Genomic DNA, 25,750 nt, shown 5'->3' with positions numbered 1-25,750 from the left:
AAACAGGATTTCGATTTGGAATTGTATAATTCCAAAACAGAAGTTCAATGATAATGATTAAAATGTATCAATTATGTCTATAGCCGTAGAAACACAAATCTTTGAAATATTCAATAACATTTGAAGAAAATTAAGGAATAATGCTAAAGTGATACGTGATTATAGGCAATCCTCTCTAATTAGCAATTTAAACTAAAAGCCTACAATCTGCAATCCCCAGTGTAGTCCAATTCCGATGAACTACAACAGTTAATGCGCTGAGTGTAGATAGACTGACCAACGGCTTGGTCAGAAGCCGAACAGGAGCAACTGTTTCGTGTTGCTGCCCGTTGATAACAAGATTTGTTTTTGAAATTTTCTGGAGGGCCGTCCTTAATTACGCCGAAAAGCGCAATGAGAAATTTTGGAATGGCAAGAGGGTGGGAGGGTCCAAACCACATCCACCCCAAGCAATTTAGGTAAATTAAATTTAGAGTGCGCCCATCCTTCGATTTTCAGGAACTGGCGGGCTGGAGGACAGCGCTCAAAAGTCAAAAGTGTATGGCCCGTTCGGCTGATTTAAGCCAGAGATAAGGGGATTCGGAGGACAGACCCAGACAGGACAGTAAATTGCGGCAGGAGGAGCAGTTCCAAACCCTCCCGAACACGCATCCTCAGACGAGTGCTGCTAACCAGACACTCGAAGCCCGCTACACGGATATTCCATTAAAAAGAACCGGAGCAAATTGAACAATTTTCACTTTATGATTTATTGTAATGAGCTTTTTATTTATGGCACGACTTCTTCTATTGGCCCGAAACAGTAAGCATAAAAAGTACTTTTCCCCGGCCGCCCTTCTGCGTTTTCGAAAATTAAAAATTAATTAGGCATTTATCACTTGACTGTCTAGCAGATGGCACTTTTCCAGTAGTTGGGGTGTTAGGCTGTTGACAAAAGTACGGGGTAAGTGCAGCCGAACACGAGTGTTGCTTTGGGCAAAAAGTCCTACACGGAAACCTAGTTAAGGTGGAAATATTTACATGAGCCCTTAAACATATCCCTTACCGTCTTTAGAACGTCTACGTACGAACTCGATTGAACTCGGGCCACAATTGAATTTGCTTTACAATCCATAAAAATATTTGTTCTAAGTAAATTATTTTAGTTAGACAGGCTTTCTCTTAAAGTGGTGCTAATGTGTATTACTCAGAAAGTAATATATTATTAAATATTCAGAAAAAGGTAGAAAACTGCTGCTGCTAACAGAAAGTTACGTTCAGGAATAGACACAGCTATAATAGGATAGTTTACTGCTTTGATAGTCTAAAGAGTAATAAGATTCAGTTATATGTATCGAATAAGCTGGCAAGAACTGTGAACGTGATCATTTAAAGTAACGAAAACCATCCATCTTAATTCGCCCAGAAATACTCACAAACTAATGATTAATTTTGGCTTTACTCATCCCCGATTTGAAGGTTCACAAACTTCGATTTGGCAGTTAAAACCCGATCGCAAATGCTCGTTAACTGAAGGCTAACCAAAGAAAAGCGAATTGGAAGCGCACATGGGCATGTCAGGCATCCCGGGGCTCGGGCGCCTCGCACTTGGGGAAGACGCTGCTCTCGTAGGTGGGCACCATGTACTTGATGTTGATGAAGGCATTGGGGCCTCCGCAGTACTCCAGCAGCTTCAGGGTGTCCTCGATGACGTCGCCGATGCGGCAGTTCCGGTCGGGATCGATACCCTCTCCGAGGTTCACGTTCACGTTCTTGTAAAGGTTGCACACGGCCAGCAACTGGCGGTAGAAGGGCACCAGGGCCTGACCCACACAGGGACCTGTGTATTGCATTGGAATTGAGTGAGTAACTTATTATAATCCCAAAGTAACTTGTAATAATCCCAAAGTGCTCAATAACAGTGTAATTGACTAATCGGATTTCGTAGTAAGACAGTTTTTACTTACCATGCGCAACGTATGTTTCGTGCTAAAAACTACTTTATCAGCAAACTCATGATATAAATGGTTCATTTCGAATAAGGCTGCTTAATATACATTAAATCGTAGGAGAGGATACTTCGTATACCGCTGTTGTGCTTTTTAAAATATGTTATATTCAACGACAAGACTTATTCTGCTGATAGTCGTCATAATTTCCATTGTGGTAAGAGAGTCTGGTACTAAATGTTGTAGAAGTGTCAGTTAAAATATTTTAAAATGCTTAATAAACTTTTTAGCTGGTATATATCCGTTGGAAATTTGCCATTGGAAAAGAAATGGTGAGCAGAAATACTGATGGGGATGAGCAGACAACAATCATTTCGAAATTAAATGAAGAGCATTCTCACGAACGGTCAAATCTGGACAACATGCCGCTCAACACTCAACATCAATCAGAAAAACCAGAAGCTATATCCAATAATCTGGTTGAAAAATCGGAGAAAGTGGAGAGTCTGGGATTCAAAGACTCTGATTTAAAATATAGATCATTACCCCACTTCGAGAGAATTGGTGATAAGTTCTATTACATCGAGAGCATTGAAAAAGTAGACTGGTATGAAGCGTTACTTAAATGTGAGAATATGCAAAGTAGACTGGTTAGCCTTGAAAATAGAGAGGAGTGGAGTGCTATAAGGGCTAGACTGCAAGTGAGTGAAAACTATTGGGTGGACATCAGTAACATTCTATCTGATGGGAGCTTTATCAATGAGGCCTCTGGACTGAAAGCTAGATATATGAACTTTAACCTTGAGGATGCAAATAACCTATCTTACAGTGAGAAATGCATTGAGTTGCAAGGCTCCTATAATCATTATATGACCCCGGTAGATTGCCTTAGCCAGAATTACTTCATATGTGAGATAGACAATAAATCATACAGAGAAGTTATGATGGGATTATAAAAGCCATGCAATGCCATTCCAATCCTAGTACTTAAATACCTAAGACTATTATACACATATTATACACAGCTAGCTCACCTAGTCGGACCATCAGCTGAATGACTTGGAGGGCGGAGATGATGATCCGCTTGTCGCGGGTCTGGAAAGCCCGCTTCAGTGGAAGGATGAGCTTGGGCAGCACGGGGAGCACCTTTTTGGGGGACCGCATGATGAGGTCGATGGCTCCGTTGACCGCGAGTAACCGAGTGTCGTAGTCCATGTCCGCCAGTCCGTCCACGAAGATGGGCAGATAGTAGCAGTAGTCGAGATTCTCCGGCACACAGTGCCACCTCACCGGACGCTCCTTGGTCGGATCCTGTTTGCTGCTCCTGCCGGACATCACACACGGAATGTCACCGCGATTGAAGTAGATCTTGAATACGGTCTCCTTCACTGGCTTTCGCTTGAAGATGTCTATTCTGTGAATTCATGGGGAGCGTTTAAATTTTAAGTTTCATAAAGATTATCCAGCGACCTTCGATGAACTCACTTTGGAGGAGGTTTCACCACAGTATTGGGCTGCAGTGCCTGAAAAGTGAAGGCGGGAACTTCACGTACCGGCTAGAAATTGAAAATTCAATAAGAAAATAATATCATTTCATATATAGCGGGTTTAAAGAACGCTTTTTTGCGAAATAATACTTACCACCTTCGACCTGAGGTACAACAATTCCCTGCATACCTTTCCGGGTTCATGAAGCCGAGTGGCACGTCCGTTGGTCTTAGAGCACATTGTTAGTATAACTAAAATCAGTTAATGTCTAAAAAAAAAGTAAAAAGCCAAGATGTGGGCGAAGTCTATGTTTCAAAGTCTGTAAGATTGGATTTTTTTGTTTAGCTGTAGAAAATATTCACGGATGTTTTTTGAATGGGCTACTGGGTGTAAATGCCAACGAAAACCGATAAAAATATTGTGAAATCGGCAGTGGACTGACAGTATGTGTGCAGCATGCTCAAGCCCACATAAAAAGAAATAAATGGCAAATAAATGCTACGCATAATGTGAAAATATTATTTCAACATGCTCTTATCAAGACGTCAACACTCGCCCCCCTCCGTGAATCCGAATAATTTGGGGGTGTCGTCACCCCGTCGCCCTGTTCACACCTAAAAGTGTTTGGCGTCTCTAAATAGTCATAAAGGGAAAGTGCAAACATTTGCGCACTTCATCATCTTTCCCATTTTCCATTTCCCGACCCCTGGCTTTTCCAGCGGTAAGTGTAACGGTAAATATTTTGTGACGCCCGCCAATTAAGGCGTCTACTGGAGCCCCCCAGCCTCCGCTTTTGCCCATAGCACACCCAAACCTCTTCTACAGCATTAACCTACTTAAAACGGTGGGGAAACGAGACGGATTCCCCAGAACGACCTATGTATCTCCAAGGCGCTTCTTCTTTCTCTTGGCCTGAATTAATTAAAATCCGACATGCGAATTACTCGACTGTCCCTATCTAACTCCGCTTTTGCAGCTTCTTCTCTGGCTTTTCCAGCTCCCGTTTTTAATTACCCACGCACAGCTTTTCACTTTCGCCCAACACATCGTTGCACGTCGCGATTTATCCGTTTTAATAATGTCGAGGGCACCTCGGTCCGGACTGGGACCTGCCAACTCCTGACTCCTGGCTTCTGGTTCCTTGACTTTGCCCGGCTTTTCCTGGGCTCAGCTCCTGTCGCATTTTGGCATGTAAATTGAGTTAGAGGCGTTTTGGATTATGGGCCTCCGACTTACTCGCTAATTGCTACGCAGTTCTGCAGGCAAATACGAAATACGCAGCAAACAGAACGGATTATCTCATTACTGCATCTCAGTTGAGATCGCTGGAGAAGATGATGAGGCACGTGCATATGTCGAGATACATTCTTGAGGAATTGACACAAGTGTACATGGTTCCTGTGCTCAGTATACATATTGCTGCTAGTCACGTAAAATGAGAAATATTTATGGCTGAACTTGGCTTAGTTGTAACCCCCTCTAGTTCGATTTCATCTGATCAGCCCCGAAGTAGGCAATATATCAAATGAAAAATAATTATGCATTTTACCCCATTACGCGAACGCTCAATGCAAAATCGAAACAAAAGTGGCCGCTGGCAGACGACAACTCGCAAACTGGCAAACTCGCACTGGAAGCTACAGCTTTTACAATGGCCACAGCGCAAATCAGCCGGATCATAATTTATTGGAGCCCAAATGGGGGGAGTTTCCCACAAAATGAACAAAGGCCGTGGCTTTTGAAAGGGTTGTTAGGTGAGGTGAGCCATCGGTGAGGCAGAGCCCGGGGTTTGGGGTGCGTTTGTCTAGCTGACACTTTCATTAACAAAAAGTCAGAGCGATGACAGTGGACAGTGGGCAGTGGACAGTGGGCGGGGATCCTGTCTGGTTGTTTTTGCATTGTTACAAAGTGCAGTTCTGGGAGGCTAGGGGGGAGTGGGTGGCACTTTGGTGGGTGGCCATTCAGCCGACATGGCTGCAGTGCGGCACGTAAATCTAAACAGCCACTGACAGCTTTCAACTGGCACTCAAACCCACTTTTTATGTGCTGCTCTAAATGGACAGGCGGCATTCGTGGTGTGCAGTGACTGGGCCCATCTTGAATGTCATATAAGCCATATACATATATATCAATATCCTGGCCATATATCAATATGCACACGCGCGCTCACATATATCTACTTACGTTGGCTTGTTTGTCTGAAATTGACATCGCCTGTATGCTCTGTGTTCTGTATTCAGAGTTCCCCTATTCCACCATCACATGGCCATGGACATGGACATGGCCAACCGGGCTTGGCCTTTTGTTTCGGCCCACTCTGTGCAGTACTCCTACGGCCGGGCCGAGATTATGTTCGCATACATTTTGAGCGCTTTATTGTTTGTCCAATTTCGTGCAACATCGCCTGGCCAGAACGACAGGGAGAGTAATCGAGTATCCGTTGTCTGTCTGGTGTCGGGAATAAAGAGCTCCATCCCGTTGGCCGTTGGCCGTTAGGTGTTAATCTAATAACTGTCAAATGCAGGATGTCGGTACTTCAGATTGGTAGGAAAATTGCTGCTAGCTCGCTCTAGTGGCGAATAGATTGTAGTTAAAGGAGATCGGCGATGAGGAATTTGATGATGAAAGGATTTAGCCAGGGATAACAGTGTATAAAATGTGATACAAAAAGCAACTTATTTACAATTTTATTGCGCAAATTAATAGTATTTGATACTCGCAAAAGATTACGTGTTTGGATCAGTCGACTATTGTCCGAAGTAAAGAACTTCAAGAACCGTGCACATTCATTTTTTCCAGCACATTCAGAGTTCAAACTTGAATTCCGACCTATAGTGGCCTTCACTGTGTTTATTTGGTTGAACTGCGCTCCTGGCAGTCTAAGAATAATTTCTGCATCGCCAAAAACCCATAAAAATCAACAACTTTGCGATGGAACCCATATGAACATCTAACTGCGAACTGCGAACTGCTAAATGCAGGCCCGGTCACAAGAGCAGTCGAGCATTAAATGGCCACGACCGAAGGGCCGAAGGGGGGCTGGGATTCCGCGGCGAGGGGGCTGAATGGCTTACTAGATCCAGCACATCCCATCCAGACAGATAAAAGTCCGCTCCGCACTCTAACATTTTTATGAGTCGTAAATCGAAGCGATAAAAATCACAAGAAAATGGAGATACAAAAGCAAACAAGCCTGCGAACCGACTGAGAGGTCAGCTAGGAGTACAGAGTCTAGACCGGACTGGGCTTCACTTTGGGCCCATCGTATCTCTCATAAGTCACACGATAAATTCTGCAACATTGCGCTAATGACAACGCTGCACTTGCCAAAATATTCATCCAAGTATTAGTTATAAAAGACGTATAATGTATAATTTGGTCAGGAAATACTCTCAAATATAGGTGTCTTTTGTCTACGTTGTTGAATTCCTCTAACTTTTATTTCAATTATCTAAAACTAAACTTTAATCGGCACTGCTATATATAAGCTAAGCTTGAGCCAAGTACTTGCGCCCCAGGAAGCCAACTTCTTTTCCGAGTGCATTTGCGGAGATCGAGTAAAGTCGAGCTGCATTCGGGAAAAGGCGGAAGTTCATTATTGTCAGTGATTAATGACGAGAAGCGCGGATGGATCCTGGTACCGGGACATGGCCGATGGCACTGCATTTGACTCCGGTTCCCTGCCACATAAGTTAGCTGTCGTTGTCAGTTGGCCCCACAGTTCGAGCCAGAAGCCGCCTGGATGGAAGCACAAAAAATTCTGAAGCCAGGACTTGCAGAGCCCGAGGGCGGGCAAAAAAAAGGACTCGGACAGACGGGGACGAGCTGTTGACATCACTCCGTCCGTCAGTTAGCTGGGAAATGCATTGCTGCCAGCATGATTAGCGCGTTGATTTGGCAACCGATTGCCGAATGGAGTGCATCCGAGCCAACACGCTCCACACTCATCCTCAACATCCCCAACATCCTCAACAGAGCAGAGTTTGGCTTGCCAACTTTGCTGCTCCCCCATTTATCCTCCGCCCCCAAATGTCCCTAAACTTATGCAGTGCTAAAGCGGCATTGGCAACGGCACGCACACATCGTTTGACATGGGCGGCGTTGCTGGAGGGGGCTGGAGAACCAGCCCTTCTGATTCTGGTTCAATGTACGACAAGTGAAATTAATTTCAAACAATGCAGCAAACTCCGAGGACAACAACAAGTCAGGAGAAGCTGAAGCCCCACGACAGCTGAAGCAAATTAAATAAAAATTCCAACATGAACGTTGCCGGGTGGAGAGAGTTGAAATACATTGAGAAAAGTTAAATGAGGCGAATTAAAATAAAAAGTGAAAGCACTAGAGACTTTTAATTACTTGGACATGCGCCTAAAAGTATGCAATGGAAGAGAAACGGCGTGTTTCAAAATGAAAATTCAGCTGCATTCTTTGGTACATCTTTATAATTGGACTGTTCGTTTTCTTCAGTGTACGCTGAGCATCCTGATAAGGAGCGCCAGGATTGCCAGCCATATGACAGACTCAATATACGTGCCTCGATTCGATGAGTAAGCTGAGTAAGTTAAGGGCAGGCAAAAAAGCCAAGTCGAACCAAAACCAAACTTGTCGAAAATTATTTCGTTTTAATTACGCCGAAGGGCGTTGTCAAAGGACGTGTCGAAATGTGTCGTCGTTTTGGATGCACTCAAAATGAAATCACGTCACCAACGATCTGCCCCGCCCCCTAATAAAGCACCGCCCACACTCCGACCGATGCCCGACACCTCAGGTGCCTACAACTTTTCCGTTGTCATTATCAATTTGAGTTAATTGCCGCAGCCATTCCGGCCAGAACGCTGCCATTTTGCCACTGCTGTTGTGTCGTCGTCACTTCCGGTCTGGGGATCCCCCATCCTTCCACCAACTCCACCAACTCCACCAACCCCACCAACTCCAGACGACGAGACGACGCATTGTCTGTGACTGTTTAAAAGCGTTTAGTCGAAATTTATTTGTATTACATGCCAGAAACTGCAGACTCTCCAGTGGTTGCGGGCACCAGGCCCTGGCGAACAGTTGAATTATTAAATTAAGTACTTGTTTGACAACGCCATGAACGCCCTCGCCCTCGCCCAGCGGAAATAAGTTCAAGTAAAGAAGTTGAGTGCCCACGGCAACTTCGTGTAGCAGGTGTAAAACTAATCAGTAAGTACATGAAATAACCTGAGAAGGATGGATAGTTCCATCTTCACATGCTTTGGATTAATAGTAAAAGCCGCCTGCCAAAGCAACTTATTTATAATGTTTCCATTGAGAAATGAGATTTCTAATTAAGCAGATTGAACTTCCAAAATCTAAAAGTTGTAAAAAAAACTTGGAATATATCTTTGGTAAATAACGTAATTACACATATTTTATATTTAAATTATTCTTTTTGTGCATAGACTTACCAGCGGAACGGTATGCACTTCATTCAACTTACCATGACTGAAACGCTGTATTCGTGACTCTTAAAGGCCAATCTGTATATTTTATAGGTCGGATAAATTGTGAATATGAATCAAAATCATAAGATCATTTTACTGTGTAATTTTTCTGTGGCTTGGTGTTGGAAGAGAAATAGTAATGTTATCTAATTTTCACAAAAGGATTTGAACAGTGAGCTAGATTTATAATGTTAGATAGAAAAAAATTACATTCGAAACTTTGAAACACTAATGCTACGCTGCCAGCAAGCCCTATTTATAGAAATCTATCCGGTCGTCAGGACCGGCAAACTAGTTAAGGCCAGAAATAATATTCCCAACTCTAACCATTTGTACAACGACTACCAATGCTAATTCTAAGGACCCGCAATTTGAAATTTCCCCATAGGAAAATTGACACAAATAATGTGGCAAAAAGTATGCATTTATTTTTTTACACATTACTGAAGTTTCAGTGGTAATATTTTATCAACATTGATTGCAATAAAATCTTGTCCTTCAGTTCTTGGCTCACTCAGTTTCTCAGCACTTTTAATTTGAGTGGAAGGAATAACAAAGAAGACCAAATAAAACAACCATATGATATTATCCACCGTTTAGGTCTGATCTGTTCCGTTTCGACTTTTATATGACCAGCAATACAAAAACGACATTTGGGAAAGTATATCAATTATATGGTCGCTCCTTCGTTGTTGAATATTTTTGGCAGAAAGGTATATATGTTCAAGGGTATCCCAATTAAGAACGATATACATACTTTAGCTAAAAGGCGTTTGATGATCCTGTGTTTATTTGGTGTTTTGCTAGATGCTGCCTAGAAAAATATTTATTGCCAATACAGCTTGTCTACCAAGTATTAATTGGATTTTGTCATTCGTAGGCGTTAGAAACGCTTTCATCTACCTGTTACAGTATTCAGAATTCATTAGATTCCCTCACTTTATGAGTAACGAATACCCAAAAATATTATTTATTGAGAAGCACTCAGGAAAAGATAACAGATATAGAAAATCTCAATTTCGCTTAGCTAGGTACGTTAGTAGATATAGAGATGAATTTCTGGCGATCAGTGGATCACGGGACGGGAATCCGTTCCGTTCAGCGTCTGCTCACATATATCGACTGCCCGGGTGTAGCAGGACTCACTGCTCATGATGAGTTCTCCTCCGCGGAGAGTGAGAATCAGGCAATTGCGACCCATTTGGGGCGTCGGTTCGTCCTCCGCCCAGTTGGAGTAGTTGAGTGGTCGGGCTCTTCCAAAGTAGTTCCAGTAGAAGCGGTTGTCCCCAGGCCACCGATGCCCGGCACTCCAGAACTGCGTCCCGTTTGGGTAGCCCAAATTGGCCAGGTGATGGGCCAAAACCCGCATTTCCTCCTCGCTATCCAGGCACACTCGCGAGGTGCGCTTGTCCTGGTAGCAGAAATTATGGAACGATGTGTGCTGCATAAAAGGAAAAGAGGTATTCCTTTAGAATTGTAGTTCTATGGATGTGTAGTATATGTATTCGAGGAATAAACTTTTGTTTTAAAGCTCTAAGCCACCCTGTCTTAAAAGTTACAAGTTGATGTATACATCAAAAATCTGTGTTTTTATAACTTATTCCATCGATTATTATTTGTTGTTTTTATTATTTGTTTGTTGACTCTGTTGCAGGGCATCTTACAGATGCTTTGGTCAAACAAAACTCTCCGAAGAGCGTCTTCCTCAGTTTATTTTTACACCCATATGTACATATATGTTTGATGTCCGTTGGTTTCTTCTCGCTGATAGCGAATTCCTCTTGAATTTCTTAAATTCATTGCATACAGGAACTCCTCTCAATTTAAGATGTTGACTCTAGTAACCAATGTAGGGGCTTCTCCAAGTCGCTCACCAGCGGTTCCTCGTCGGCAACAAAGTAGCAATAGTTATCCCTGACCCTCTCGTAGGGATTCCTGCACCGCGTGCCATCGGCGGGGTGAGCCTGGATCAGGAGCCACAGGAATAGTGCCAGGAAGCACTGGAGTCGAATCCGGCGATATTTCTTCCGCGTCGGGCGATTCGGCATTGCGCTCAAATAAAACTGGCAGTTGGCATCGGTTGGCGTTATCGCCATGCGTTATCATAATGAGCGGGGTGCTATCTATAAAGCGCTTGATTTTTCTTTTTTTTTTTGCTGATAATGCCTTTTTGTGAACTGGTTCAAGATCACGCAAAACAAAAGCTCTACACTAATACACTTTATAAATATATTTGGGTCCAAAAACATAATTATTCATCTTTCAAAATATATGTTTAAAAATGATATATAGTAAAGTATATATAGTTAATAATAACCTTTTTTTTCAATGTGCAAATCTATTGCTTAGCCTATGCATCTTTAGGATCTGCATGCTAATTATCAACCTACATTATTTTTATTAAGTTGGCAAACGCATATCTTGCGGATCAGTTTTTTGTCTGCAGATATTTCCCAGCCATAGTAAACTATCTATATAACTGGTATCGAAGCTTCACTGTACCTCGAAATACAGCTCCGATTTAAGACATAAATCTTGGGCGCAATAACGAATTAAAGCGCGACTTCCTTAAATAATTATCCTATTTTCGTATGCCCCGCGAGGAAAATGAGAATTTGGGATAATATTAAATTTGCGTCCAAATTATAATATATCCTTGCAATTGCAATAAACCCCTGTTATGGTTTTGATTATTATTATTATGTTTAATAGAAGAGCACCACAAGTTTCCTCTATTACATTTCATTCAAATCGTTACGTTTCTTTGCAACTTAGTTTGGGATCCACATGCAACCGATTCGAATGCAACTTTTCCACTTGCATGCAACCGCCGGCAGGTGGCGCTTTGTTTTGTCAGCTCTTTCCTTTTGCTACGCTCATTCGCATGTTCGAACATCTGCTCGATTTAAAAAATGTAAACAAGTTCTGAGCCGTGCTGCCAGACCTACGGTAAACAGCTAAAAATGGCTAGAAAATGTTGATGGTAGCTAAAAAATGAAGTTATAGTATAGAAACAATATTTAAATAAACACAATGCCATACCGCTACATTAGGTTTGCTTATCGATGTTCATTTCCAAAAATATCAATTTCATTAAGAGTACTATCTTAATTTCATAAGTCTGACTTTTTTTTTTAAAAGATCAAATGAGTAGGTTTTATTCCCAGCAATTACATTTTGAAATACGACAGAATTCGAATTTTTAAATTTTAAATATTTCTAAAATAGTTATCTGCAGATCACAAGGGTTTATTAGTGCTGATTTTAATAATTTTAAAAGAATTAAGAATTACAAGAATTGTCAATTTAGGATACCAACCAAAAATGGAAATTCGGTTGGAAGAGATTTCTCGTTAAGACTTTGATGTTCGATACGAACGTGTTCGTCGAGAGAGGAGAGCGCATCAGATTTGTTGGACAGTTTGGTTTCGAACTCGGCCGGGAAAAGTTGAAAAAATTTCAAGAAGCAGCGGCTAAAACAGTCATAAACTAAAGAAAAACCGTGGAAAAGACATTTAAAATGAAATGTGCGTGAAAAAATAGTCAATGTGTTGTTTATAAGACGAAAATAACGTGATTTGCCCGGTTAAACAATGTTTTTGATGAAATTTTGGTGCTAAAACGACGCCGTCGCACTTTCTCGCTCTTCCTCTCTCGCGGCGTCCGTGTCTCTCTCCCCCACCCTCGCGACTTTCGATTCGCTTTTGTGCTGGTCGTTCGTTCGAAATTGTTTACGAATAGCCGTGTGTGATAAGAGTGCAAAAACTGGCAAAAGGAACAGCATATCTCATGGAATCTGCGAATAAATGCGGTAAAAGCGCAACCACAAGAAATTGTACAGTGAAAATGAGTGGGTGGAAAATATGGGTGCTTTCGCTGCTGGCGCTGACAGCGCTGCAACTGCGCTCGGGCAGTGAAGTGGCGGCACATTTGAATGTTTTCCTAAATCCCGTGGAAGTCATGCGTTTATTAGGTGAGTTTTTCCCCCTTTCAACCCCTTTTCCTTCTGCATTTCCTTGCCGAGTGACCCGCCCTTTGTTATTGATTTCTCTTTTTGTTTTATTCTCCCACTAAAATAAACAGTTGAGTAATTTGTGTCAACCAATTAAAAAGACAGCATTAGGTTTTCATTCACTTATTCGTCGAAGAAAGCGCACTTCCCTTTAAAAATTATGTTTATTTGTTTGCTTTTGGCTTAATTTAGATGCTCGCTCCACCGCCCCTCCCTTTCTGCTTCTGTTACTCTTTCTCTCTCTCTCGCTCTTGCGCATGCCGCAGGTGTTGTTAAACAGTAAGACAAATAAACAAACCGCCCACAACAACAGCAGCAACAACCAGCTTTCGTTTGCTTCGTTAGGAAATTTTACGCTTGGTATAAAAACACAAAAACAAAAAAGAAGAGGAAGCAGCAGACACGCCAAAATATAAAGACAACAACAAAGTCTGAAAATCTACATGCTGCATTCAATTTATCTCCCTTGGTGGAGAATATTTTTGAATATTTCTTGGAACTCAAATTCCTGGGCTCCCCAAAAACAAAAAGGCCAGAGAGCTTGCCGAGAAAGAGAAGGGAAGAGAGTGCAGAAGAGAGATGGCTACATGCAAACGAGATGACAACGCAAAGGCGACAACAAAAGGCAACAACAACCAAAACGTGACTGCGAAGGAGCAGAAAGAAAAAGAAGGGTGGCGGTGGGCGGGGCATCAGCTGTGCGGGGCGGAAGAATGCACAGTGGGGTGCATTTCACGTATTCCACGAAGAGCCCTCGTAAAGCAAAAATTCCAGAGAGCGGAACGCCGTGAACATATGATATGAATTATATGATTTATTCCTATATTCAGAATTGATCTTTTATGTTTCAATTTTGAAACAGCATACCTTTAAGACTCAAGTTTTCACAACAAACAATTTATTTTCGATTACGCTTAACCAGCTTATATCTGGTATCATTTTGTGTGATTCCTCGCAGGGCTCCACTGTGCTTCCTCGGAGGGCTCACTGTATTTTTGGCAGTACTTTGCATGACAAGTCGCCCACTTGGCAGTTGTTGCTGTTGCAGCAGCAGCATATTTTGGCTTGCAACGCGCCTTGTTAAATCGAAGTTTTCTTTATCTGCTCGCAAGCATGTGTGTGGGGGCAGATTTGCTGACGACGATGACGATGCGCATAATTTTGCGTTTGCATTTCGGATTTGCGATTTTGGGGGCGTGAAATCAAGTATGCAGAATATTCCGCAGACTGTGGGCTGCAGTTGCCGGAAAAAAAGCGGCAAATTGCAGATACATATATGTATGTATCGGGGTAATTAAGACAAAGTCGAAAAGTTTCGCAGACTTGCGTAGGATATTCGTGCATAAAGAAAAGCGCAATTGCTTTGTACTCCCCACTCCGTGGACCATAAATCAATTAAGCTGCATAATTTGCATTTGATTTGTGTGCGCTAAAAGGGGTTTCTGGGCTGGCATGGGGGTGTCTGCGCGGTCTTTAGCCAAAGTTCTCGGCTTAAATAAATTTCATTTCCATTTACGCAAAATTTATAGCCGCCGATGATCGCAGCCTCGGTTTACTCTTATTTTGTTTTTAATATTCCGACAGCAGGGGTCCCGGCAAGTTCAATGCTAAAGGAGTTTGAGTCATAAAGTCCCTGGCATCTGACAGTCAATGAAATACGATCCGGCAGAATGGCAGAATGGCAGAAAGGGCGGGGCTCTCGATCGAATCATCATCTTCATCATCGCATAATATTATATCAGTCATGTCGTACATGCCCAGCATTATTCCGATTTCGATTCCGATTCCGATCATATTCCCCAGAAATTACCATCACATTGGAGAGAAAAGCACCCAAAAAAGTTTAACGACTTCGTCGCTGCTGTGACACGCGCTACATTTTAAGCAGCCGAAAGTGCATTATTTGAATTTAATTTTATTGCCAGCCCGGCTACAGTTTTCGTAGATTCCTAGGTCCTCTCTGAGTACGTTTTATGGCACTTTATTGACGATTCGGAATTTTCCCAGCTTTTATGGGCACCATTTTGGGGCGCTTTGATTTAATTTTACTGTTCTCCAGCCTGCTAATGAAGCTGCAATTAAAAGCTGAAAATGGGAAAGAGCAGATTAGAAAGACTGCCAACGGCTTCGGCACGATTTTCACACATTTTCGAGTCGAGGAATGTGCTAAAATATATTTACGCCCCCAAGCGAATGATCGATTGGTAGCTGTTTCGGGCCATAAATTAACGGCCATGGATTTGAAGATACATACATAGGTAACTTGGGGCAAGAGAGTACTGGTTGGATGTGTTAAATCTACCACCAACTGTGCTAAATAAATTAAGAGCTCGGGGGCCTTTGTTTAGGCCAATTTAAATATTTTCATATTTGCCCAGCTATCGGGAAACATATATTGATGGCTTTTGTTATTTGAAGTGAGCCGCGGCTAAGCGGCTTACAGCCTAAACAAGCTGCCAAGAGATACAAAAGTACCTCGAAGATACACACGACGTGCTACTGTGGCAACTTTTAGCACCTAACCGAAGCTAAAGTTGTTGGTTGTATCTGTCGGATGGCCGTAACAAGCCAGGCATGTATCTCGTTTGCTTCTCTCATTCTTTTTGTGATATTTTGTATCTTGTTTTTGCTTTGTTTTCCCCGCAGCCTAGTAGAGACATTTGTGCGCTTCTCCTCCGGTTTATGGCTTGTTCTTGGCTGCCTTTCCAAGATCTCGCCAGCCGATAATTGTAAACGAACAGGCCGCCTCATCTGGTCGTGCTAAAAGCCTTCTGAGAAACGCCACCGATCCTGCAAGACTTTATTCCCCCCTACTAACGGTTTTCGCTTGATACTTGGCACGGTTGGCTACTTGCTGCTTCTTGGATATGATCAGCAGGCATGATCTATATTTTAATTGGTGTTTGGCAATTTATTGTCCAGCTTCGCCTTTCGCTGGTTTCGCTAGTCAAGTCACACATAATGAAGTGGCCATTAGCTAATGAAGCTGTCCCCTCTGTCAGGCAAAAAATGGGGGAAATCAGAGGGGGTGGGGAGAGTTTATGGACCTGATCGCGCCACTTTTTGCTATACGATGTGCTAGCGCTAACAGCTCACCTGACAGATCGTAAAAAGTGCTACCCGAAGGAGTTGACACAGCCGTCGCGTCTGCAGATCTTATCTGTTCAATTAGCGATCGGGAGTGCGGACAATAAACTGTGTTAGCCGGAAAGATCTTGATGGGGAGTCACACACACTTTGATTAGGGGCATCATTCAAGTATTTTGCGCCATCTTCGTTAGTTCATGATTCCCATCAGTAATCAGTCAGTTTTAAGATATCTGTACTACAATAAGTTTTGTATTATAATCACCTTATAATTAATTAAAACGTTTATATGTTATTTACAAAGGTGGCCAATATACTTTCTTCTGTTAATGTGCTTCTTTCATAGAATATGTTGCCTACCACAAAGCCAGTAACTAGATCCTCATCTGATCTTAATCTGCTGGCGTGGATAACTGATCATCGCCGGCTTTACTAAATCTATTATCTAGCCTGGCCGCAGTTTATCACGTTGCCCTGTGATCATTTCCGCACTGGCTTTCTTTGGTCCACGACCATCGGAGATACTTATCTGCTCGTACGTGACTTATGAGCCAGTCCCAAAAGTTCGTGGTGTCTGGGCAGTGGGATCAATTTTTCGATTTTATTTTCAATCTATTTTTAATGCGATCACAGATCGTGCGGCCTCGTAGGGCTATCGATTTCGAATTGGTGGCCACTTGGCGGGTCATAAAGTCTCCCCAAAAACCCACCAGCAAGATCTCTCCTCCTCGATTTCGTTACGATTTTTTCATAGCAGAGTGTCGCATTACTAGGCGACGAGTTCGACATTGGGAAGTGCGATTTGATTAGGCCTGGTTTGTAAAATGCGAGGTCGATGGCGGTGGTCAGTTGCACACTTATTTTATTTTATGCGTTTATGTGTCTGGCGGCTGTAAACCGCCATAAACTTGGCTAAGCCGGGGCTTAAAGCCATTTCCATTACCTGCCAAACTATGGACAAAAAACGGCATTTAAACAAATGAAAATCGCATAAACCGATTGCAGGCAATAAAGGCGACTGCAATTCCATATATAATTCCAATATACGCCGGAATGGGGCTCGACTCTCGTCAATGGCTCACTGGGTGCACTGATACCTCCGACTGCCTGCTTCTGTGCGGTTATCACTGGCAACTGACAACTCTGATAACCCCGCCGGGGGCTGCCAGATGCAGAGCAGCGATGGGGCACTGTAGCGTATGTCAATAATAAATATCAGCCATTGTTTGCCCGGCCCGGCACCCTTACAACATATAGTGTACATATGTACATATATCGCTATATGCATGTGCAAGCTGAATGTGCTCGCATAGTATGGCAAAAAAGGAGTAATCGTATTTACTTTAAGCAACAACAACAGGCGCCATCGATGAAGCCCGCTGCCGTTTGTGCAGAGAGAGAAAACTATTTCAATGAATAAAGACAATATCTAAATGAAAGTGTATACCAAATTGGAAATTATAATATATTAACAGATATTAACAAATACCTAATCAGTGGGTTTCCCTCTTAGTGGCGTTTCTTAAGCTGGTGCCTTACAGACCCAGTTAAAGCAGTCTTTTTTGTGAGTACAATTTTCGCAGCCAGCGAGTTTAATTCCACGTCACTGTGACATGTGGGCGCTGCGAAGTGGGGCGTGGCAGCTTTGGGCAACTGCAAAGATGCAGATACAGATGCAGATGCAGATGCAGAGCGTGCATCTGAGCTTTGTTGTCGCTGCAGTGTGTTTATTGAGTTGTTCGTTGTTTATTTGGGTTATGCGCTGTGGGAGTTTTCCGTTGCAGAAAGCAGCATGGAAAGTATATCGCATATCGAAGGGATGGCGAATAATACCCATCGGAGTGGTCGTGGGAGGGGTATTTCTATAAAAACAAGCAGTTGGCTTGTAGATCCGTGGCTGCATCTAGAGGCATCGCTAACTAGGCATACAACGGCAATCCGTGAGATGAATGTGCTGCTAACACGATTTTGCTGACATTCCCATAATGGGAAAAATTCGTGATACGCTTCGCATATTCGTATATTAGTATAGATGGCAGAGCTAACGGGCAGATAGTGTTGCATTCGCAAGATACGAGACTGTGGTATGAGATGTTATCTCATTCATGTATCTACAAGTTGTTACAGAAGTAGTGTATAAGGGTTATACAAAAATGCAGTTAGGTATAAATTGAATTTTGTACAGTACTGAGAAATGCATCAGTGCATAACTGGTGCCTTTTTTGTATCTATTGGATATTTCGCTTTATCAAATGCCTTAGCTTGCCAGCTGCAGCCACTCGATGCTCAATTATCTTGGCTAACCACACTTTCGACCCGCATCATTTAGTTAAAATTTTCAGGGACTGTCCTCTTCTCTCGCAACTCAACACTCGTAAGGCAACAGAAAACTGACAAAAAATGAATAATGAATGATTAAGGTTAATTACTATTGATTCTGGATATAACAATAAGTCGTTTTTTCTTTGGTGCTTTTGACGGCCGGCCAAAATTGTTTGAAAACGTCAACTCTTGAAATTTGAATGATTAATTTGAACATGTTTTCGGAGGGCCCCACGGAAAAGGGAAAACGAAATCTGCGCGTTAACTGTGCCAAATCGCTTGACTTGGCAGAGATTTTGCCCTAAAGAGCCGGCTAATTTTGCTGGCACAAATTTGTTACAATCAAAAGCCGAAAACGAGAAACGAGAACGATGAGCCCGCGGCTGGGAAAAAAGCCAACCGAGCAGGAAAAAAAGAATATTAGGCAAAACAAAAGTAGCAGCATCATTTATCATAACGACGTGAGGCAACTAAGAAACGATTCACACAAAGATACGGATGCGACTGGGGGCATCCAGGGGGGTTTTCCAGGGGGTGTTGCCAGTTGGGCTGGAGACATGGCTCAAAAACATGTTAAATGTTGACATGTGGTGGGCGGTCGTTTTGGGGGTGGTGCCCAGAGCTTGTAAGCGAGATTGTTGTGCGTGATAAGCCGATGGGGAAGGGATAGGCTGCGGGGGAGGAGGGGGGTTCTTTGAAGGCGGTTCCCGGCAGGCGCCGATCATTTGTTTTATTTATTTTTCGATTTGGCCACAAACTGCACAAAAGAGCCGGAGCGGATTCGAAGCCAATGCAGCCAGTGACATATTAGCCATTAGATGGGGAAAGCGAAAACCGAAAACCAAGCACAAACTGATGGGGAAGCCTGGAATATTGGCTGACTGGGGTTGCAGAGCCGGAGGTTCAATGCGGTTACGGTGCAGATGGAGTCGCAGCGCCATCATTTATCATCTATTGCAATTTTGTTTGCCTGGTTGGATTGGACAAGATAAAAGACGCCAGAGATACCCAGCGAACGCGCAGAGGGTTGTCCATCTGCCACACGTTCCAGACTGTTTGCTTAAGCAAAATTACTTGTAGTCGCAGGCTGAGCCTGGTATATTTGTCAAATGGAGAAAATGACGAAAGAGAAGCCTGCGAGTTGATGAAGGAATACGACAGTAAATCGAAGGTGTTGCGATGGCACCAGTTTCCATAAATTGCCCATCACTTAAAGGCCATTTATAAACATCAGGGATCTATCGTCGACACAAGCAATTTATCTTGAAGAAACCAGCAAGATAACTAGTGGGTAAAATAAAGGGTGCTGGCTTTCGTTTAATGAAATCAACATCTCTGAAACGGTAGCTGCAAGTGGTATATTTACAAAGAAAATAATCACCCTTTGGAACAGTCCTCTTCAGATACCTTCCCGCCTACAAATCCACTCCGCCCTGTCCAAAAAAGAACCCGAGTTATGAGATGGTCACTGCCAAACCGCTGAACCCGAAGAGTGACCCCGGCGAAAACTCTAATTTTTTGCCGGCCTTTGTTTCGCTTTGGGAAAAATCAGCATAGGAAATCGGCACAGCGGAAAGCACTCCACGAATTGCAACGCTAATTACATGAAAATGGAAACCGAAACGTAGACATTTTTCGTTTTTTTTTTTCTTTTTTTCATTTTTTATTTTGGAATTCGAGTGTCCCGGACAGGCGGTTCGGCTGTTCTATGTGGATACCACTCCGCTCCTTGGAAGCGGTGCAACAATGGTCACGACTGTGACTCTGAGCAGTAGCAAGCTATTAAAAAGTTGCAAAAATACTCGCAACGACAGCATCATGACTGCACGCTCCGAAAAATTCGACATACGATATGGGCGACCCTCGACGCCGCCACCACTACCAGCACATCTTTGTGCAGCTCCTCATCGCAGGCACGCCCACACCGGGAGAAATTTCATCAGTTCACAGATCAACAATTTAATTTAACAACCGTATAAATTAAGTGAAAATATGATACAATAATAATAGTTTTTTGGGAAAAATAATGAAGTTTCTTGTATGAAACACCTTTGATTTCATTAAAATTGGACTAGAAAAGATTGCATTCGAATTTCGCTCTCTGTGCGCTACCAAAGGCAGCCAGTTATGAACATGGCGGATAATACGAGCACAAAAAGGTTAAAAAAGTTCAAGAGCCACCCGCGCTGGGCACATGCAAGTGACATTTGGTCGTGACATGAGGTAGACGACAGCGTATCCACTTCAAGACGCGGGCCTCGACAATCCCATCTCATCCCATATCCCACATCCCACCTCCCGTATACCAAGTCCCCGTCCGCATCTCCGAGCACCTTATAAAAATGCAATAGAGCGGCAACTTTCACATGAACCTGTGAACTCTGGGCCTGGGCTTGGGCCTGGGTCCAAGTGACGTCTCTTGGCCGGGACACATCTTTCTGGGCTGGGTGAAAAGGGTCAATGGAAGCGTGTCTGAGGCTGAAAAGCTGACTGCCTGCCTGGGGGAAATTGCGATGGGGACAGGACGCGTTGCATTTGATTAAGTCATGGGCGCTATTTTTAAAATGCTGCCGAGGAATTTGTCGTAGCCGCCGCAACTCGGCAACAGCAACGTGCAACATGTTGCACATAGCAAAGGAAGTTGCTGGCAGGGCCCATTGGGGAGCCAAGCAAACCATGCAGAGCGAAAAAATCAGAGCTAAAGGAGGTAGTTATAGCTAGCTGTGAAAATTAGGAAACATTTGTTGAAAACAAATGAATATTGCGTAAACGTTTTACTTCCAGAAAGACATTTTTTCACGAGCTCACTATTATTTATATCATTATTATTTGCAATCGGAATAGAAATGCAATAGAGTTCTAGATTTTCTAGAAGTGCATGTGTATACCCTCATGTCTGACACAATTTATACGCCACCCAGTTGAGCCATTTGCTGGGTCTGCCATGGCCACCGTCTTGGAGCATATACATATACTGCATACTATACTTCCACGTCTAGGGCGATGTCTGGACTGAGACTGAAACCCAGTCTACCTCCAAGCTCGCTGATTTTTATTGTTATTGCCAGTTGTCAAAGGAAGTGCGCGTGGCGTTCCTCCTCTCGGGTGTTCCAGCGATTTAAGTAAATTATTTCCTGGGCCCCAGTTTGCCAGTTTTATTTGGGGGAAAGTTGAATGCACTGAATGCAATAAATGCACCCAAGTGGCAGTCGAAATTTGGGAAACAGCCGAGTGCCGTTGTCAATCAATGTGGCTTACTACTTCGAATTCAGTTTGTGGCGTCGGGGTCCCAGAAATTTTGTTAGGACGATCCATGGACTCAGTTCGAAACTACCTGCTGGCCTCATTATCATTAGCATAAGACGTCATAACAATCCAAATGAGTTGGCAATCGCAGCCAGACATCTCGGAAAAAAGGAATAAGACTAAAACAAATAAAAACACTACTGGAGATGCTTCATTAACTCGGAGAATCGGCCTGGTCAAACCGCAATCGGGCAGGCAGGTAATCGAAGTAAAGGGAACAAATCCCCACACACATGGGTCATTTTGTTTGTCTTACCTTGTTCTTGTTTTGCCAACTTCAGATCGTCGCTGTTCCATTGCCGTTTCTCCCTAAATCCAGTTCGTGCTGTTGTTCTACATAGATTTCCAGAAGATACAGATACAAGCGACGATAAACTCGAAAATAGTTTCCAAGGAATTCCCTGAACTCGAGCGCTCGTCCGTGTTTATTTATATTAAATGTTGCCGGCGACTGTCTGTGGATCGGGTTGAGCAAACAAGCCTCTGGAAAAACTCATTGCACTGAGTGCATTCAGATAGATTTACATACAAAGTACTGGATGAGTTTGTTTTATCAACGAGCATGGACTACCCATGCTAGTGGTCTCGGGGAGGAAATGGAAAGTGCACGTGTTCAGTTTATAGAAAAATAAATACAAGAGCTTGTTAGGGATTTGATATTTATAATATGATTATTTCTCTGTTACTCCAACCACACCCTGTTTCCAGTGTATCACATTTCTGCTCCCATTAAATTTCTGTCATTACTAAATGAGAATTTTCTTTTACTTTTAGGCGTCTCTGCTGAGGTGTACTACGTTCGCGAAGGCCATATAAATAACTATGCTCTGAACTTCATTGTACCTGTCCCTGCGAATGTCAAGGACATAAGTTTCACCTGGCAATCGTTGGCAGGGCGTGGCCTTCCCTACAGCATCAATGTGGTCAGCTCCGACCAGGAAGTTCTTCCTCGACCGGCGATCAATGTGTCGCACAGTGGGGAAATCCCCACCAGCATACAAACCTGGTCCATTGCCCTCAAGTGCAGCGGATTGAAAGCGGCGGAGGTGGATGTGACTGTCAGTCTTGAAGTGGTGCTTAACCGGTCACTAAATAATGTAACTCACTTGGTGTTCCGGAGAAAGAAGATCTGTCTTGTGAACGACAGTGCCGAGGATCTGTCGGAGGATGTAGACGATCCCCAGTTGCTCGAGACCGTTATGCTACCACCCACTGGTCTGATCACCCTGGTGGTTGGTGTTTCTGTGGCCATGGGATCGGTGTGCCTGCTCCTAATGATCGCCTATTGTGTCAAGGGAGCAGCCAACAAGAGGCAACATCATCAACACGGAGGACAACCCATGAGGACTTCAAGCTTCCAGAGACTAAATACCCACCCGCCATGCCAGTCTTCCATGGGATCGGCTGCCTATATGACGCCTTCGATTATAGCCCCGATTCATGGCTCCTCCTTGCCCCGCAAAGTGCCAGTTTCCGTTGAGCAGCAACATCCGGAGGAGCTGCATCGCCGCATTTCCGAGTTGACCGTGGAGCGCTGCAGGGTACGACTGTCGAGTCTCTTGCAGGAGGGAACCTTTGGCCGAGTTTATCGCGGCACCTACAACGACACTCAGGATGTCCTGGTGAAAACGGTGGCCCAGCATGCTAGCCAGATGCAGGTTCTTCTACTTCTCCAGGAAGGAATGCTGCTCTATGGCGCCTCTCACCCCGGAATTCTGTCTGTTCTCGGCGTGTCCATTGAGGATCACACCACACCGTTTGTCCTGTATCCCGCTCTGAATTATACCCGCAATTTGAAGCAATTCCTGCTGGACCCTGCATGTGCTCGCACTGTGACCACCATCCAAATTGTGATGATGGCCTCGCAATTGTCCATGGCATTGGATCATCTGCACAGCCACGGAGTGGTACATAAGGATATTGCCACGAGGAACTGCGTGTAAGTAGTAAACCAATTTGTTCAAGTCTTGTTTAGTTTTACTAAAAATTCAACAAATATTTAAAAAGTTTTTATTTTTAATTCATAATTTGAAGGTCTAACAAATTGTATTCATATACTCCTTTCTAGCATTGACGATCAGCTGAGGGTGAAGCTTTCTGACAGCTCCCTGTCCCGGGATCTCTTCCCCTCGGACTACAACTGCCTGGGGGACAGCGAAAACAGGCCAGTTAAATGGATGTCCTTGGAGGCACTGCAGCACAAACAGTTCTCCGAGGCCAGCGACTCGTGGGCCTTCGGAGTCCTGATGTGGGAGCTGTGTACCTCCGCTAAGCAACCCTATGCCGAGGTGGATCCCTTCGAGATGGAGCACTATCTCAAGGACGGGTATCGCCTGGCCCAGCCCTTCAACTGCCCCGATGAGCTGTGAGTATTCGAGTCGATTGAGATCTTAACCGATGGTTTTACTAATTCAATGGTCATTCTTTTATCTTCTCATTAAAGGTTTACGATCATGGCCTATTGTTGGGCTCTGTTACCTGCCGAGCGGCCGACCTTCGCCCAGCTGCAGTCTTGTCTCTCCGAATTCTATTCACAAATCACGCGCTATGTCTAGGACAGATATCTTTACGTCATCCGCAAGGGGATCGGCTCTTTTGAAGAGTTCCGGAGTTTGAGACTTAGTTGAATAAAGTCCTATAGCTTACTCTACTTTGTTATGGCAAGATTTGTCAAATCGAATGTTTCGCTCATCCCTGGCCCATCATGTGTACATATAGTTTACGTATTCAGCTCTTTAAGTAAATATCTTTAAGCTTATTTTACGATAAACTCGATTCTTACCACATAGATGAAATAGTTCAGCTTGCACAGTTCTCTTTCTAATCCATCAAAACTAGCTAAAACAAAGGCCGAAATCAAATATAGTGATATTTATAAATAGAGATAGTTATGTCTATAAGATTACACACACATATTTATGATGCATATAATACATGTTGTATGTTTAGCATTTTTGACAATTTACCGTTTATATGAGAGATTAAAACATGATATACAAATATATACACACATATATACACTCATATATATGCCAAAACAATTCCAGCAATTACCAATTTGTTTTTATGCGATTTTATGGTTTCGTCGTTAAGGTTTTATCACCGTTCTCTGAAGGGTTCTAGGGTTCTTTTCCAGCTCAAGTCACGCCTTCGTCCTCGAGCCTTGGGATCGGGACTTAGGCTGTCTCCCACACTTTTCCGGTGAAAATCGGCCAGGCAAATGACGGAAATTTACGGCTTTCCTACTCGAAGGCACCGCAGCAAAAGGCCGGGCAACAAAGTTACGTTCACGCACACAAATTAGCCATAAATTTTAATTTTACATGACAATGTTTTCGGGATCGAGTGAGGAGGAGAAGGAATATAACCTGAAAAGAATTTCCCAGCGACCCTGGCAGATGAATCAATTTTTCTTCTGCCTGCCGAGCCACCTTAAACTCGATGTGTGTCCTTGGCAGCGTGGAAGAGCTCGGAGATATACGAGTATATCCTGGTGGGAAGAAGGAAAGAGTGTAGCCCGCAAATAGCATGTGCTACACATGTCCGGCGTCCTTCGGCTATTGTGTTTGTGTTCGTGGGCGGGCGTCCTTACACTTTGAAAGCCATTGCCAGAGAAACGACGATGACGAGACATATCGTAAATATTTTGACAGAATCGCCTTTTGCTTTCGCCTTGGCGTTTTGGCCATTGTGTTACCGGCATCAACTTCCTTTATCCTTGGCACCTGCTGTCCCGAAACAGGACAACCACCACAGTTGCCTCTGCCGCCTGGTAATCCGCCTGTTTGTGCGACTTGACCCGCTCCGTTTGCCTGGCATTTCTGGTTATAGCCTTAAGCGGCTTTAAACTTGCTGCCTGTTGCTGCTCGTGTTGCTTGGCATGTTTGGCTTGTTTGGCTTGTCGTCGTTGCTGCTAATATATATTCCCCGAATAGAACAACAGGGCATTACGGCTACGATCCCCCACCGAAGCGCAAACAGTCGACTTGAGCGCATGGTGTGCTTATAGCACAAACTTTATACTTATTAGTTGATAATGTGGCATGTTGACTGCAGTCAAGAGGCAAAGTCGAGATGGCGGCCAAGGGGGCGACAGGTGAAGACATTCACATTGCACTTGGGACTAACTAGTTAACTATTTT

The 25,750-nt window shown here is 43.5% G+C and overlaps 3 protein-coding genes across 3 annotated transcripts; 1 reads left to right on the top strand and 2 right to left on the bottom strand.

Annotated features, from left to right (window-relative positions):
• Positions 1-1,419: 1,419 nt before the first annotated feature.
• Positions 1,420-3,815, bottom strand: LOC120446808 (parkin coregulated gene protein homolog). Its single transcript, XM_039627970.1, has 4 exons — positions 3,570-3,815; positions 3,414-3,484; positions 2,963-3,342; positions 1,420-1,819 (listed from the first exon to the last, which is right to left on the bottom strand). Exons 1-4 carry the CDS (start codon positions 3,654-3,656, stop codon positions 1,557-1,559), a joined length of 801 nt encoding a protein of 266 aa, XP_039483904.1. The 5' UTR covers positions 3,657-3,815; the 3' UTR covers positions 1,420-1,556.
• Positions 3,816-9,816: 6,001 nt separating this feature from the next.
• Positions 9,817-10,947, bottom strand: LOC120445184. Its single transcript, XM_039625398.1, has 2 exons — positions 10,756-10,947; positions 9,817-10,322 (listed from the first exon to the last, which is right to left on the bottom strand). The coding sequence occupies exons 1-2, from the start codon at positions 10,927-10,929 to the stop codon at positions 9,948-9,950; spliced, it is 549 nt and encodes a 182-aa protein (XP_039481332.1). The 5' UTR covers positions 10,930-10,947; the 3' UTR covers positions 9,817-9,947.
• A 1,351-nt stretch (positions 10,948-12,298) lies between these two features.
• Positions 12,299-24,627, top strand: LOC120446016 (tyrosine-protein kinase Dnt). The gene is made up of 4 exons (XM_039626770.2): positions 12,299-12,854; positions 22,383-23,547; positions 23,677-23,973; positions 24,052-24,627. Exons 1-4 carry the CDS (start codon positions 12,671-12,673, stop codon positions 24,161-24,163), a joined length of 1,758 nt encoding a protein of 585 aa, XP_039482704.1. The 5' UTR covers positions 12,299-12,670; the 3' UTR covers positions 24,164-24,627.
• The last annotated feature ends 1,123 nt before the right edge of the window (positions 24,628-25,750 follow it).

This window comes from Drosophila santomea, chromosome 2R (assembly GCF_016746245.2).
Source record: "Drosophila santomea strain STO CAGO 1482 chromosome 2R, Prin_Dsan_1.1, whole genome shotgun sequence".
Taxonomy (NCBI): domain Eukaryota; kingdom Metazoa; phylum Arthropoda; class Insecta; order Diptera; family Drosophilidae; genus Drosophila; species Drosophila santomea.
The sequence above is the reverse complement of the archived record's forward strand: the minus strand, read 5'-3'. Positions and strand labels throughout refer to the sequence as shown.

Coding starts and splice junctions, on each gene's coding strand:
- LOC120445184 (XM_039625398.1), bottom strand. CDS start 10,929: ATGCCGAATCGCCCGACGCGGAAGAAATATCGCCGGATTCGACTCCAG. Junction 10,323..10,755: donor TTGCCGACGAGGAACCGCTG/GTGAGCGACTTG, acceptor CCTTTTATGCAG/CACACATCGTTCCATAATTT.
- LOC120446016 (XM_039626770.2), top strand. CDS start 12,671: ATGGAATCTGCGAATAAATGCGGTAAAAGCGCAACCACAAGAAATTGT. Junction 12,855..22,382: donor GGAAGTCATGCGTTTATTAG/GTGAGTTTTTCC, acceptor TTTTACTTTTAG/GCGTCTCTGCTGAGGTGTAC. Junction 23,548..23,676: donor ATTGCCACGAGGAACTGCGT/GTAAGTAGTAAA, acceptor ACTCCTTTCTAG/CATTGACGATCAGCTGAGGG.
- LOC120446808 (XM_039627970.1), bottom strand. CDS start 3,656: ATGTGCTCTAAGACCAACGGACGTGCCACTCGGCTTCATGAACCCGGA. Junction 3,485..3,569: donor TGTACCTCAGGTCGAAGGTG/GTAAGTATTATT, acceptor TTCAATTTCTAG/CCGGTACGTGAAGTTCCCGC. Junction 1,820..2,962: donor TCAGCTGATGGTCCGACTAG/GTGAGCTAGCTG, acceptor TGCAATACACAG/GTCCCTGTGTGGGTCAGGCC.